Source organism: Lissotriton helveticus, chromosome 7 (assembly GCF_964261635.1).
Source record: "Lissotriton helveticus chromosome 7, aLisHel1.1, whole genome shotgun sequence".
NCBI classification, from domain to species: domain Eukaryota; kingdom Metazoa; phylum Chordata; class Amphibia; order Caudata; family Salamandridae; genus Lissotriton; species Lissotriton helveticus.
Window position 1 is genome coordinate 641,826,251 of NC_136068.1, and position 17,000 is coordinate 641,843,250.

At 48.6% G+C, this 17,000-nt stretch overlaps 1 protein-coding gene across 3 annotated transcripts in view; it reads left to right on the forward strand.

Moving 5' to 3' along the window:
* LOC144768886 (dynein regulatory complex protein 11-like) overlaps positions 1 to 17,000 on the forward strand; it is a 743,718-nt gene that overhangs the window by 12,617 nt on the left and 714,101 nt on the right. For all 3 annotated transcript variants that reach the window (XM_078652900.1, XM_078652898.1, XM_078652899.1), the window contains exon 2: positions 7,188 to 7,515. In XM_078652900.1, coding sequence (XP_078509026.1) covers positions 7,188 to 7,515 — 328 coding nt within the window. The remainder of the gene's footprint in view (positions 1 to 7,187; positions 7,516 to 17,000) is intronic.

Genomic DNA, 17,000 nt, shown 5'->3' on the forward strand with positions numbered 1-17,000 from the left:
TTTAGGCCACTCAGCAGCTTTTGGCAATGTAAGTCATCAGATTCTCCTGGCTAAGCGTGCTGATCTAGGGTTAAGATATGCTGACCTGGCATGGTTGACACATTTTCTTGCTAACAGATTATTTCAGAGTTCTCTTCTACCGCATCAAACTTCTAGCAAGTCTCGCCTGTGCAGTGTCCACCAGGGCGCCATCATGTCATCATTTTTTAATCTGTATATGCCACTAGCCCGCCTGATTCATTCATTTTGGGTCTCTCTTTTTAGGTCGAGCTGGAGAAAGCATGCAAAGCATGCTGGAGTCCAGCTCGACAACTATAGCCGCCCGTCTCCTGGGAATCTGAGACAGGGTCGGGCACGAGCTTCGACTTCATCTCGTGGGCGCGCACGCCCAGTCCGGCGCGTGCACATCCCCTGCCTCAGATTCCCTGAACACACACATACACACATGCACACACAGGCAGGCACACACGCAACAGCCACACGCGCACACTCATACACACATACATACACAGATACACACACACACACACACACACACACACACACGCGCACGCGCACCCATCCCCCCCTCACACCCCACTTTCCATGCCTAAGCGCACTAGCGGGCCCCACTCACCGGGCTGCTGTGCGATGCCGAAACACACCGCGCCTCTCCACTTCACCCGGGCCCCCTCCTGGGACACAGGACTTCTCTGCATTTCCAACGGTACCGCAGGGCTCTCTCTTCCTCATGGGAGCCCCGCATCAACGCGCAATACCGGCCTCTTCCGGCCGTGTCACAGGCTCCGCCCATGTCACGGCCAAGGATGCCTGACTTCCTTGTTTAAATCGAGTCAGCCGCCTGAATCTTGTTTAGGACTTGTGCCCTGACTACGGGAATGGCACGGCACACCGATACTGGGGAATGTCAGCCGCGCTTTATTTCCTGAAGTCAAATGTATGCCACTGTCCGTGTCGGAAGTCTGCCGCGTGGCAAGGCAGGCTGAAAGGAACAACCATCCGAGCTAGTCTAAAGCACTCACCACCTGCTCCTCCCGCAGCTGAATGAAGCGCAAGCAGTAAGCCGAGAACCAACCACCGAGGGGGGGGGGAGTGGGCAACAGTCCCGTCAGCCCACGCCTCCTCTGCAGCCAAGATCTACAAGGACAGAAGTCACGTGCGGAAACAAATCACTACTGCCCACTAGGCTAAAGGTAACTCTCAGACATCACAAAGGCGCACCGGAGGGGTGAAGGGTGGCAGGCCAATGGCCGGCGAGCGCCCGGTCCCTCCACCACCCCAGGGAAAGGCGCTAGAAAGCAGGGTTTGTTTCAGAAACTGACAGTGACATTCTCCAGCACGCTCCCTGCCTGCAGCTGGCTAAAATCTGCACACAGGCCAGGAAATCCACGCGCCCACATTAGGCTTTCTCCAAGCAGGGTCATGGCCAGGCGTGAAGGGTCCTAGTCGCTCAGTTAACCATTATTTCAATCCAAGGAACTGATCTTTGAATACATTAAATATATAGCTAACAGGGGGTGCTAATCCGTGTCCCAATCTCGGTTTGCCAAGGTCATTTGACGCAAACGAGGCACGAGCTGCTGAAAAGTCTCACTACGGTCTGGTTTCTGTCCTTCCTACAACTCCGAATAATCTTTGGAAATATACTGTATCCGTTCAGCTGCATCTCTAAAATGCGCTAGCAGCGGATCTGAAAGCAGTACTTCCAAAGGAATAGTTCCCGTGATTTTATTTATTTTATTATTTCACCTTTAGATAATGTGATCAAGGCCCGAGAGCGTCACAGCACTTTACAGCTGCGATATTCAGTTAGTAGACTTTGTGAAGGAGACACATAGAAGCAACTGCAGACACATCAGTTCCAGTCACATGGATTATGTAAATAGTAAGGACATAGCCCAAGTATGTAAAGAAAAGAGGGAGCAATCACTCAGACCAGGACTAGAAGATCAAGAAACTGCATATAAAATAATGTATGAAGGAAAAAATTGAAAAAGGTAAAAATGGAACTAACCAATACGAAAAGTCCAGAGAATATGGCTATGATCACAAAACTGATTAGATAGAACTGTGTTGAAAAGGTCGTCAAAAAAAAGAATAATTAAAAAATAAAAGTTTAAGTAATTTCAAATTCTGAAAAAGAGTAACTTGTAATTGTCTTGAGGTTTGAGAAGAACAGACTGCATGCTGCAAAGTGATCAATGGCCTCACAAATTTGAGATTAATAATCAGGTAAAGGAGTGGCCGTGTGCAAGACTTTTATCTAAGTATTACACATGTATCATGTTTCCATGACAATTAATTTGATTGTAAAACATGGGTAATGTGATCTATTTTTTCTGTGACAAAGAAACCTGTAATTAAAGGCTCTTTAAACCATTGAATAGGAATTTTGTTCCTTTGTTGGTAGATTGAAAGATCAATCTTTTATGAAATAGACAAGAGTAGAAGTAGGAGAAGCAGACTTCCGACATTATAGACGTTACTTTCAGATGGGGATAGCGAGGAAACACAGACTTTCACAAACTTGGATTTGTATGTGCTTTAGTAGATGGAGAATACAAGCAAATACATTGTAATTCGGTCTTAAAAATGATTCTAACCTGCATTGGGAAAATATTTTGTTGAACAAAACGGCCTACCAACCTGCCATAACTAGTTTTTAATAAAACAGCAAAACTCAGAAGAAAACTGCAGAGAAAGTTTTGGGAGTAGGGGAAATTCTGAAACACTCAATTGAATATCCAGGGCCCAATCTTATAGCAGTTGCAGTTAAAGAAAAGGACAGGATTTATAATTTAAGCTAGATAGTGGCTATCGCATCACATACCGGACAACAGATAACTACTAAAGTATTTCTTATTCACACTTTCGGTAGAAGTACCACTTTGTAACAGTTTCCAAGCACTTCAGTAGCACATTTAATGAGGAGCAGTCAGTCAAGCAGTTGGAGCAGGACATGACAGGTGGTCTTCGTGTTGTGAAGGTAGGACTGACAGGTAGTCAGCCTATATTTGATTTATAGACCACTTAGGTAATGAGAAGTAAGTTTCACCCAAGCTGTGAAGTATCCAGTTTGTGGGGGCTAGTGCACCTACATACTCAATATTTCCACCTGGCAAAAACCGTTCCTGTTACCAACCGGAGTGAACAGTAGGCTGTAGTAATAGTCACTTGTGGTTGGGAACATGTTGATCCTTTCCCAGTTACTGTTGTGCACTAGGTGTTTAGCAAAGTGTTAGTTATTGGGCTGGCAAAGCGATTGGGACTCACGGATGGATCAGAGCGTTGATTGGGTGATGTGTGTGTGTGTGTGCATGCACAGCTAGGAGACGTTTAAGGGGGAGTGCATGGTACGGGGCCGTGCAATACATACCAGGGACTGCAAGCTTCTTGTGGACTCATAGAGCAGGTGCTCAGCCGTGCCCCCAACAGGTTGATATACGCTGTTGGCCCTTCTCCATAAAGAATATTCAGACTGCATGGATGGCAGAGGAAAGATTTTCCTCTTTTGTTAAGCGTTGATTCTCCCAAAGTGAGATCAGTGCGTTTGCATTCACTACCACCGCAGCACCACTCAGCACCACCACAGCACCACTCAGCACCACCACAGCATCACTCAGCACCACCACAGCATCACCACAGCATCACTCAGCACCACCACAACATCACTCAGCACCACCACAACATCACTCCGCACCATCACAGCATCAATCTGTGCAACCATTGAACAACAACTGGTTCAAATATGTTCTCTCAATGTTTCAAGCTTTATTACAAATGTCACAAAAATATGTTCATATTTCACTTCTGTTATTGGATTTTCATCACAATAAAATACACTGAACATAATCTTCACAAAAGTTATTTACAAAAGTTTAAGCTATTGCCATTATAAATTACAATCACTTTTATTTAATTATTAATTATTTTAGAAGCCATTGTTATTTGTAATATCAATACATCTAACTCACGTAAATACAAAACTTGTTGCATTACAAATGCTATAGGTGTCACATTTGCAAAAGTTATAACTATTGGCATTGTAAATGACAAAGCTATTAATTTAGCTGTTTTCAAAACCAACACATAAATAAAAAAAATGTCATTTACAAGACCAATAGCTCAAACTTTCATAATGCGAGACCTATTGCATTGCAAATGCTTGTTTTATATGCAGACAATACCCAAATTGTAGTGAAGGTAACAGGTGATCTACATTCAATTGTAGGTCATCTACTTGATATCCTCTCTAAAGTCTGTCTAAGAGTGAGTACTAACCATCTGCAACATAACAGTGACAAGACAGTGATTTTGGCCCATCTAAGCCATTATCGTTTAAGAATTATCTATTTGGCTATCTTCCTTGGGCACTACGCCTACTCCTGGGAATGTGGTTAAAAAAAACCTGGGAGTAGAGATTGATTCTGTGTTGACACTATTTGGTGACACCATGGCTACCAGATTCATATGCTAAAACGAGTTCTGCACCTTTGTTCCTCATAAGGTGCAAATCCTAAACTCACTTGTAGCTGCACGTTTGGACTATTGTCGAGAAATAAACCCAGTTTACATACTTACAGGCACTTTATACCTCACACTGGACAAAGGGATATCTTGATGACTGCTTGAATATTCGGTTATAGACGGTTATATTCGTTCTCACTTTTTACTCTCTTGCCTTTTCCTGCATACACCCCCCCCCACAAACTTTGGTATGGTTTGGGAGGCCTTCTTCCAGACATCACTGATGCATTGTTTATGCATATATATCGAAAGTTATAGTTAATAGAGCTACAACTGCTTATGACCTCACATATGACATCACTTCTGACATGTTCTATGACATCATTTATGACTTCATTGATGACATCTCAAATACTATGTCATGCATTTTCTTTTATCAGATTCTGCATGGGATTGGCTGGAGGGTTAGAAATAAATCACGCCCCAGCCTGGGGGGTGCATGTGGGGCTTGGCCCTGAGAGGATATGAGACCTGCATCTCCTGTGAAGATTGATATGAGCAAGAAAATGGTAGAGAGAAAGGGGCAACTGAGACAAGACCTTCGGGCTAGCCCCTGAGGAGATTTGTGGCTGGAGACTGGCCACAGTCTGCAGATTAAGTGCCGGAGGACTCTGCATCCGGTTGCTTGAAGAGGGAGATAACTAGTGAGCCATAATCTTCCATATATAGTAGATAGGAATAACGTACTGTTGGCTTGACCTGCTGAGCTCATCTCCGAGACCTTTCTGTTCCAGGGCTGGGGCAAGATACTATATTCCCATTGGTGGGACCTTCACACTATGAGGATGTGTTGGCGTGACCGATACAAAGGCCTGAGTTGGACAGGCAGTCCACCCCTTACGTTTGGTGGGGAAGTATTGCTGAGTCTAACAGGGGTTTCTTAGTAAGTTATTACCCCATTTATCTAATGCTGTAGTTTGCAAACATGGAATCATTTGGTTTTACTGCATCGGTTTTGGGTGACAGGAAGTTCATGCTTTCATTGGCCTGATAAGTAGTGCTGAGCCTGCGGATAGAGTGATAATTGGGGCGAGTTGAAAATGTTATGTTTTAATTGATTGTTGCAGCCCTGAGCATAGTTCTGATAGATGCGAGTTGGGATACAAAAGGAATGATCGCTAGTTGACTGAGTTCTAGCTGGACACATCTCCAAATGAGAGATACATGGAAGATTCTGTCCAGGAACATTTATGGACTGGTATTAAAAGCCAAAAGCCGTGTCTGGGATTAAAAGAGAGGTAGGTTGACAAGTGTTGCAAAGATGTATGTCTTATGTGATTTTGTTTCAAGAGACATTTAGTGCCTTTCGCTGAGACAAGCAGAGGATTCCCGTGTCTCATGCTGCGCTTGGTGGTACTAATGTATGCTTTAGGTTCTTTCGACAGAAATTTGAGTGTCTTGTAGTAATATTGACCTTGAATGTGCTCTGTCATATTCCATGTACAGAGATTAAAACGTAAACATATCTGTGATTATTCTAATATGTAAAACTCTTCTTTGGGAAGTGCTAAAAAAACACCTTGCTTACAGATAATATGTAGCATGTAGCTCACCTATGTCACACACTATGTTGTTTTGTGTGACCCCCACAGATTGTAGTGTGACTAAGCGGATTCTAACTGCTATTCACTACTGTGACGTAGCAGCTGTCACTACATCATAAAAGGATAAATCCAGGCCACGCCGATGGGCTTTCAGATAATCTGACAATGTAGTGCAGGCTCTGCTCCAAAGGAGAGCAGAAAGTACAGCTTTGACAAGAAAGGTTCTGAAAAGCTGCAGAGGGTGGTTGGTGTGTGTGTGAATTCGGGGAGGCCAGGAATTGTTATGTTCATATTTGGTTCGGGATAGAAATTGAAGAGACAGTGGTGTGGATTGGTGTCAAGACATCAGTTTTTTTTAATTATATATGGGGGAGGGGTTAATAAATGCAGATGGCGAGGGTGAGTCGCAGAAAATTGGTTATTTTTTTTTTGTATTTTGGGAAAGTGTTGCTGTGGGTGGTTTGCCAGGATACCAGGTACTCTTTGTTTTAGGGTAGGAGGTTGTGTCAATGGGTGGTAGAGGTGGTTGGTAAGGCACAACGTCTAGCATGGTGCAGGGAGCGGAGGCCGGTTAAGCCATGTTGTCTATGTCTCTCTCATGTCTCCTGTACCTCAGACTACTTATTGAAAGTAGGATAGATGATTTGGGGCGCCACATATAACATAAACGTGTAGCTTGGGTAACAGTGAAGAATGTGGATGTTTTTCACCTCAGGCAATATGTTATTGTGTCTGATTGGTTGACTGTTGAGTTATGAGTCACTGTCATTGTAGGACGGGCCCATGATCGTGTCCCACTAGCCCCTGTCTGCCCTGCCCCCCTCCCCCTCCCAAATGGGTCCTGACAGTCATGGTAAAACCTTATTCATTACCAACTTTTAAATGCATACATTCGTAAAACTAACTATACACTTTATGAAAGCTACCTATTCCACCTTCATGTGTTTTCAAAACTCAAAATTCGGGGGTGATACTGCACTAAACGTTTTGGTAATTTCCATACTGCATTCACTGAGTATCTCAGTTTTATTACAGTAAGCTAAACAATTGATATAGGAGGCAGTCTTGTCTCTGGAGGGAGACACTGGTAACCTCTTGTTCTTTATCTTATTCCAGTGTGTACAACAAGATATGGGTGGATTCGCACCAGACCCTCTCGGACCTGTTGGTGCAAGAGCTCCCCTCAAGGCCGCCACTACCAGAAAAAGACAGGCTGGTTTTCTTTCAGATGGTGGGCACTCTCTACATACGCTACATCCAAATACTAAAAAAGCTGGACAATGTATATGACCAGATGGTGCATCCGCAGAAGCGGCGTGTGGTGCGTGTGGTACTGGATGCCGTGATGGGACGTATATTAGAGCTCAAGAACGAGATGGTGCAGGCAGAGTTTTCAGAGTTTCACTACATGGATGACATCTTACAGGATCTCAAGCTCACTCCGGTATGTCTACTTTTTTACGGTATTCATTGGATGAGGCTGGTCAATGGTATGTGATGGTAATGGTCTCATTAAATGTCGGGGTGTAGTTTCCTAACTAAAGTGGGACTTCATCTTTGTAAGTTAATGGTCACATTTGCTCCAGGAAGACAATGCTTCACATTGCGCCTCAATTGGTCTTTGTTGGGGAGCTAGGTGGTGTTTACTTTGGGGCAACAAGGAGGATTTAATTGTAGAACACATGGTACTTGGAAAGGCCCAGAGCTGGCCCACCTGAGTTAGTGCACCTATTACCCTGCAAGAGGTGGACACATTTTACTATTGTGTTTTAGAGGCCACTTTATGTAGTTGTTTTGGAGCCTAGCACTCCGTGGCTCGTTGCATGTATATACGTGAGGAACATGAAAGGCAGTCGGCCAACTCTAATCTACACGCTGAGGAAAGTCAATCAACTGATTCCTACCCCTACCTGGGGCAAAGCATTGCTAATATGTTTTTGCAAGAGTTCCACAAAATGTCATCTTCTTGCATCATACGCAAGTATTAAAAAGTGTTCTCAGTGATGAATCTCTGTGGCAGACTAAGGCCAATGACTATAAAAATATGTCTGCGGCAGATATCGTTAGGAAGGTTTAGTTGGAAATGTACATCAAGTGAAGAGTCTCACTCATACAACCTAATGAACACATAATCACTAAAAAAGTAGAAGATATGTAAACAATGGCATAACCCTTAGGTTTGTGCGCCCCACCCCCCAGAAACAGTTTGTGACGGGCCTAAGAACTTCATTTGTGTTGGCCACTTCATAGATAGACAAATGCTCTTCACTTACTGAGGAGGGCGATGAGCATCTTAAGCCTTTTTTACATAATTTCCGTAACACCTGCGTTTTATTTTCAATTAACCCCTTTTAATTTTAGGCCCAAAAGAGGTAAGTACTTCCCCAATGGCATGAGTGCTAAATTTAACACATTTTATTGTTTAGGACATACAATAGTATCCGCGCTTATGAAACCAAACTCTTATTTTCTTTAGTATATACTTATGGAGCTTTTTTGAGGAACTCCACAGACATTATTTTTTTATTTAGCATCACCATGTTGTTTGTTTTAGAATCGAAACGCCATACCTGTATATGTTAATCGCCGTACATCATTGCATCTCAGACATCTAAGTACATCTACACAAAAAATACTCCATATCAATGTATAAATTGTATCAGCCACTGAAAAATGTAATATACTTTCATAAACAACATTAAAAATATAGGACCCCTGTAAGAACCGGCTATTTCGGGTAGGCTATGGCTGACGCCAAAGCCAGGCCGAAACCACCATTCCAGTCAGGGCAAGGAAGTCACACGCCAAGATAACCCCTGCTCACCCTCTAGGTAGCTTGGCACGAGCAGTCTAGGCTAAACTCGGAGGCGATGTGTAAAGCATTTGCGTCAGCGCACAACAGCAACAACATACTAGGTACACCACAAAAGAGACTCCACACAAGGTTATATTAAAATAACTTTTGTATTGTCAAAACATATCAGATAGAAATTACACATGTACATTGTGCCAACTGGCACGGCAATATTCACAAGGGATTATTTACAAGACAGGGCCACATGGGCCACTGTCTGAATCAACACTTTGCAGATATAGAAATACTTGTCAGTAATTAGAATAAAAGTATAGAAACTTCACTGTAACACAAAGTAACAGTTATAGATCACATCCAGTAACTACTGGGAACAGGTAAGTACCACCTACGCAACCCTAAACCCCTTAGGAGACTGTCACGCAGGGGACCAGGACCTCACTAGGACCACCTGTACTAAAAAGAACAACCCCCTAAGTATCACACAGCATTTAGGGGTCTGTGGGACTTCAGGGGGGGTCTCAAATAGATTCGCACACACGGGTTGTCGGGGTAGTGCAGGTTTTATTATTTTATACAGTCTGCGTTTCTGTACAGGCACACGGTAAAAGGGTAGGGGTTGTTCTGCCTCCTCCGTCGTGGTTCTTCCCCCTCCGGAGCGTCGATCCCAAGGTCTCCTGGGACTTGTAGGCCTTTTCCCCGCCGTCTCGATGTCCTCGTTGTGCCGGTATAAGATAAAGAAAAGAAAATCCGTCTCAGTACAAGTGTTCGGTAAGACACTTCTTGTAGGGGAAAGGGGGTGAGGAAAACACACGTGCACACTAATACCCCTGCTCAGTGACGTGACCCCTTGTGCTCATAAAACAACAACAAGGGTGTGCAGAGGGGGTTTCGTGCATTTAAGGGGGCTTCCCTCGCCTGATGCCTGCCCACCCTGTGAACTTGGACCGTACCTGGTCGAGCCACACTTCCGTGTTAGTGTGGCTGGGCGATGCGCGTTCCACAGAGCCTCCTGGCTTATAGCGGTAGCCGCCCTCAGCTTCGTCCTCCGGTCCTGTCGTCGCCTTCTCTCCTGGAGTCTCCTCGTAGCTCCGCTCCGCCTCTGATTCTCTCCCCGTCCTCCTCCGAGGTCGCGCTGGTATTCCCTCGTATGTCCTACGATGTTCCTCCACTTCCTCCGCCTCCGTACTACGCTCTCCTTCCTCCTCGTCCTCTGTTCTCTGTCCTTCCTCCGCCCTCCGATCGCCGTCCTCTTCCGTCCACTCCGCTCCGCTGTCTCTCCACTCACGCCACCAGTCTCCTACTCCGCCTCCGGGTGTCTCGCACACCTGGATCGACTCCGGGATGGGTTTTACGTCTTCGGGGAGGGCGTGCCGCCATTCTAGATCCGCCCCCTTAAAGGGGTAAGCTTGCCGGTTCTCCGCATCGGGCCGTCTTCGTATGACATCAGGTGTATTCCATGCCTCTGTATGCTGGACAAAAAGGGTAGAAACATTAATAGGCATACCAGGGGGCCCCTCATCCGGGTCCCCCACGTCACAGGGTCTAAGAAAGAACACATTACCCATGATGTATGAAACACATTCAGAGGAGTAGTCAAGAAAAACACATAATGCATAAACCTACACATTCAGCGGTGTTAAGAATAAAGCACATGATGCAATAAAATTACATTCAGAGGTACCAGAATAATACAGTAGCGCAATAGTCACATGATGTCTAAAAACATTCAGAGGTGCAGGAATAAGACATGATGCAAGAAATCACATTCAGAGGTGCAAGAACCATACAATTGCGCAAAACCTACATAAGCCACCACCTGTGGCAGTCCCTAGGCCAACTGGCCTTGTTGGGGCTAGAATGCCCTGAGTCTCAATGTCAGGGGCCTAAACGATGCAGGGGCCCACTACCTGCTGGGCCCCTGGGAACACTCACAAGGGCCTAAACGTTGCAGCTGGCACTAAGTGCTGCGCAGCTGAGACTGGCCGGGCACCTCTGTGCCATCTCTATCCCTCTCAGGGACTCACTCTCCATCTTGCGCCTAAACGGTGCAGCTGCCCACTAATTGCTGGGCAGCTGGAGATTCAAAACTGCGCCGGGGCCCGCATGGCCCTAGAACAACACTGCGCAAAAGGTTGGAGCCACACAGGCTCTGAAGAAATATGCCCCCTGAGCCTAGCAGGCTCTTAGGACAACTGTGGGGGTCGTTGGAGCCAAACAGGCTCTTAAACAGAACATGGCCCCTCTGAGCTTCTCAGGGCTCACGCACGTTGGGGCGACCCACTGCCAACTGGGGCCGCCCTAGATGCACCAATGTCCATTGTGCCCCTACGAGCCTCAGGGCTCGCCAACAAGATGAGGCCCCTTGAGCCTCTCTGGGCTTTAGACTACGTTGGGGCGACCCGCTGCCAACCGGGGCCGCCCTGACTCTGTGCCTCGACCGGCACCGCACGGAGCTTCCTCCCCCACAGCCCTTCACTCACCGACTCTGCTGCGGGGGGAGGACTCCATCGTCGCGCCGCTCTCTGCGGCGTCCTCTCGGCGGCCGGCACCTCTCTCGGCGCCTAGCAGGTCCGGTCTCCCTCTCCACACGGGAGACCGGCGACGAGGCAGCCAGGCTTTTCCCTTCTCTCGGGGCTCCCTCTCGACCACGGGAGCCCCGCAACGGCCGCCATCTTCCCCTCTCTCCACACACGCGCCGCCCCAGCCTTACTCAGCTTCCCGGGGCCGCCTCGACCAGCCAATCCCGTCGCGGCCCCGATGACGAGTCTCCTCTCCTCCTCCAATCACGGCCCGACAGGGGCCATGACGCTGCGCCGCATGGGCCTATCCCGTCGCGGCGTTGGTGAGGGGGCTCGGCTCTCTCAGCCAATGAGAGCGCGGCGCCTTCGGTTCCTCAGGCGCTTCCAAGCCCGGGCGGCGGCGGTGAAAGGGAGGCAAATGCCGGGTGGGCACCGGCTTCTTTAAACAAAGAATAAATCGAGGTAGGCACTCGATCGGCCCACTCCATCAAATAAACAGGACACAACAAAGCGCTCCTAAGCGCTATGGCCAAGGATAAAGCGCTCCTACGCGCTGGGGGGAAATCAAGCGCTCCATAGCGCTAGCAAACAGGCAGAGCGCTCAGGGGGAAGCTCAGCGCCTCCAGGCGCTAGAAATCCAGTTCCAGCGCTATCCACAGGACAATGCAGCTCCTCCATGCTGCCAGAGCCCCAGAGCTTCCCAGGGGGGCAAAGCCAAGTCCCCCCATCCGCCCAGGCAGGGCAGAGGGGTCCCCCAGGAATCCAGGCAAGTCCATCAGGAGTCCAGGGGCTGGGCAGGACTCAGGGAGTCCCCTGAGCTCAAGCAGCAGCACGCCCCTGGCAGATTCAAGTCAGAAAACAAGAACAAATTGGAAGGGAACACAGCCCCTTCTTATACACAGAAAAGGCTTTGAAGTCTTTTGAAGTCTTTGTGTAAGCGAGCCCTAAGCCCTGGGTGTATCTGGTTTCCCTCTCCTGTCAGCCTCAGGTCAGAGGTGACAGGGGGCCATCCGGAGGGAGAGGCAGCAGGGTGGGCTGACAGGCACAGCCTGGCACCCCCAGAGCTCTTCCCTCCCATCCGTGACAGCAGATGGGGGCCTTTCATCTACGGCTGACTCAGACCCCCCTCCTCCAGGGCCCTGCAGACCCCGTCCTACTCACCAGACAGTCCATCTACCAGCAGGCCCAGGCACATCAGCCAATCACGTGCCAGCAGACTCACTACACAATTATGCCAACTTCTAAAAGTGGCGCTTCTAGACTAGACACAGCCATGCCGCATATACCATTCTGCAGCATTCCTTACCACGAGTTCACACATATCAAACTCGACCCTGCACTCCCCATGCATCAGGAATCTACCATGGGCATACATATTCCCCATTCCTTCCTATGGGAGGGCAGGTCACTCACCATCCATACACAGAGAGCACACGCACTTTACACTGTACCACAGTGAAAAAGTGCGCAGAGGCCTAAAATCACCAATCCGGGTTCCAAAAACAGGCTAGGAAAAAGCAAAAAGTCACGGGGTGAACCTGCCCAAAGTACCGGGTCCAACACATCCCCCTTCCAGCCAAAACGCAGGGTAGACCAATCACTACACTGATGGTCTTCAATGCTTTGGGCAACAAAACCACGGACACGGGCCTGCAGGGCAGGGACACCATCCAGTTTTTCGCCACTCGGAACCCACATAGACTTCCCTCAACAAAAGCTCTCTGGCACAACTAGGATACCCCACTGGTACACACTAGTCATCCACAGCCAGGACTAGGCCCTAGGCCATCCAAATATCACAGGTCCTAACCAATCCACAGAGTGGGGGCAGAAGCCCCTGGCACACAACAGCCAATCTCCACTCTCTATCTCAGTGTAGCTACACTACCACTGATCCTACAACCTAGGGACCACACCCTCAGGCTGACTAGAGGTCACGGCAAGAATGCCCCACCCTACCTCTACTCCACCAATGTTAGAACTGGGGGTCTCTAGTTGGCAGAGGTAAGTACCTTAGACCAAGTAGGGACCCTTGCTTCTAGTCACGATGAAGGAATAACCCTCACAGGGAAGCACTCACCAGAACACAACTCTCCTACCAGATCAAGACCTCACTCCGTCACTGGTCTACCACCTGGAAACTATTCCATTTCTGAGGTACAAAGCACACAGCACAGTCCCTCTTCAAGCAGGTGGGGGGCACAGCACACAGCAAAGCCCCCTTTCCTCTACCTTAGTGGAAACAACAAACTGCAGGTGGGCCCCAGAACACACAGCAAGGGCAGCCCCCTCAGTCTCTTCAGCTGATCTACTTGGGTAGAGATTCTTCTTGACCCGGAAGCTTCCTAATCTCCCAACCTAGGATTTAAACCCTCAAGTTGCACTGGGGTCAGAAGTACACCGTCCTTCTGCACCCCCTTCCAGTTCCATGATCACAGGCACAGTATGTCTCAGGCTAGACAGAGCACACGCCAGCGGCGTATCAGCGACACACTCTCCTCCCGTACTCCCTATCACAGGGTGATTCTCAGTATGTTCCCGGCTAGACAGAGCACACGCCAGCGGCGTATCAGCAACGCACTTTCCTCCCACCAGGGTCAGAAGTAAGGACACCGTCCCTCTGCACCCCCCTCCAGAGTTCTGCACTCTCCCACCTGGGAGCGGTACCCCTGGAAGCCAACAACCGGTCGGGACACTGATTACCGATGCCCTTCCCTCCAGGTCAGGCTGAACCTGAACCTGGCCTCCCCCCTCCTCGGGGAACGACCTCCAGAGGCCCCACAAATGGTCAAGCACTCTAGACGGACAAATGCCCAGCGAACCAGGACTTCTGCACCCTCCACTTAGGAGCGGTACTACCAACACCAGGACCGCCGGAGTTCTGATTACAGACACTCCCCGTCCTCTAGACACAGGAAGATCCTCTTCAAATGACTTGTAAGTACAGCCTAGGCCCCTGACTTGGCGCTCCCTTAGGGAACCCTCCAGGCCCTTTGACAGGGTTTCGGGCCACCGTGGGACACACCGTCCCACACTCACTCCGCCTCCACTGAGACAGGACGTGAGCCCCTACACCCCTACCATCCTAATGGGACCTAGCTGGGCTACACATGAACCTCTTCACCTACACAGGATCATCAGATACACAAGCCACTACTTTTAAAATCACTCCCTAATGTCTCTGTAAGACATCTAGCACACCGCCAGACATCAACCTTCTTGTCCAATGCCTCTGCAGGACCTCCTGCAAACCACCAGAGGTACACCTCACGTGCAAGCTCCTTAAAAAAACCTCACACGAACCCCTCCAGTTCAAGACACCACTCATCCACACACTCCCCCTCCAGACTGGTGAGACAGTTCCTCACTGCCTCTGACTCTCAACCTGTCACTCTCTTACTGAGCACCAGGCAGGGACCATACTCTGGGAACTGGGAATGGGACTTCACGCACTGGACACATTTAAGCTGCCACCACTGGATCCTACCATACTGGGGAATCCAGACACACACTACACTCAGGGAATAACCACCCTCCTGAGCAAGCAATTTCTCCTCCACCCTCCCTCTCTTCCATCTACCCACACAGGGACAGGAATAGGAGTTGGACACTGGACCCAGCAAGGGATTCCTACTCTATGGGAACCTCCCCTCTCTACTGGCGTCCCGCCCTGTCATTTTCTCTCATCTGCCACTAAACATAAAGCGCAGGAACACCATCCGAAAATGACACTCTTGAGGAAAAACAAAATCAAAAACAATAATCCCAAACATGTGACTATCTGAAAAAATGCAGAGTTTTTGTAATGTAGCCAGTTGTTGCTATGGCACTGTGCAAATACAAGTCCAAATCCGCACCGCTGACCCACCAATGTAAGAACCGGCTATTTCGGGTAGGCTAAGGCTGACGCCAAAGCCAGGCCGAAACCACCATTCCAGTCAGGGCAAGGAAGTCACACGCCAAGATAACCCCTGCTCACCCTCTAGGTAGCTTGGCACGAGCAGTCTAGGCTAAACTCGGAGGCGATGTGTAAAGCATTTGCGTCAGCGCACAACAGCAACAACATACTAGGTACACCACAAAAGAGACTCCACACAAGGTTATATTAAAATAACTTTTGTATTGTCAAAACATATCAGATAGAAATTACACATGTACATTGTGCCAACTGGCACGGCAATATTCACAAGGGATTATTTACAAGACAGGGCCACATGGGCCACTGTCTGAATCAACACTTTGCAGATATAGAAATACTTGTCAGTAATTAGAATAAAAGTATAGAAACTTCACTGTAACACAAAGTAACAGTTATAGATCACATCCAGTAACTACTGGGAACAGGTAAGTACCACCTACGCAACCCTAAACCCCTTAGGAGACTGTCACGCAGGGGACCAGGACCTCACTAGGACCACCTGTACTAAAAAGAACAACCCCCTAAGTATCACACAGCATTTAGGGGTCTAAGAAAGAACACATTACCCATGATGTATGAAACACATTCAGAGGAGTAGTAAAGGAAAACCACCTAAGTAGCACACAGCGTTTTAGGGGTCTAAGAAAGGACACATTACCCATGATGCATAAATATACATTCAGAGGAGTAGTCAAGAAAAACACATAATGCATAAACCTACACATTCAGCGGTGTTAAGAATAAAGCACATGATGCAATAAAATTACATTCAGAGGTACCAGAATAATACAGTAGCGCAATAGTCACATGATGTCTAAAAACATTCAGAGGTGCAGGAATAAGACATGATGCAAGAAATCACATTCAGAGGTGCAAGAACCATACAATTGCGCAAAACCTACATAAGCCACCACCTGTGGCAGTCCCTAGGCCAACTGGCCTTGTTGGGGCTAGAATGCCCTGAGTCTCAATGTCAGGGGCCTAAACGATGCAGGGGCCCACTACCTGCTGGGCCCCTGGGAACACTCACGAGGGCCTAAACGTTGCAGCTGGCACTGAGTGCTGCGCAGCTGAGACTGGCCGGGCACCTCTGTGCCATCTCTATCCCTCTCAGGGACTCACTCTCCATCTTGCGCCTAAACGGTGCAGCTGCCCACTAATTGCTGGGCAGCTGGAGATTCAAAACTGCGCCGGGGCCCTCATGGCCCTAGAACAACACTGCGCAAAAGGTTGGAGCCACACAGGCTCTGAACAAATATGCCCCCTGAGCCTAGCAGGCTCTTGGGACAACTGTGGGGGTCGTTGGAGCCAAACAGGCTCTTAAACAGAACATGGCCCCTCTGAGCTTCTCAGGGCTCACGCACGTTGGGGCGACCCACTGCCAACTGGGGCCGCCCTAGATGCACCAATGTCCATTGTGCCCCTACGAGCCTCAGGGCTCGCCAACAAGATGAGGCCCCTTGAGCCTCTCTGGGCTTTAGACTACGTTGGGGCGACCCGCTGCCAACCGGGGCCGCCCTGACTCTGTGCCTCGACCGGCACCGCACGGAGCTTCCTCCCCCACAGCCCTTCACTCACCGACTCTGCTGCGGGGGGAGGACTCCATCGTCGCGCCGATCTCTGCGGCGTCCTCCCGGCAGCCGGCACCTCTCTCGGCGCCTAGCAGGTCCGGTCTC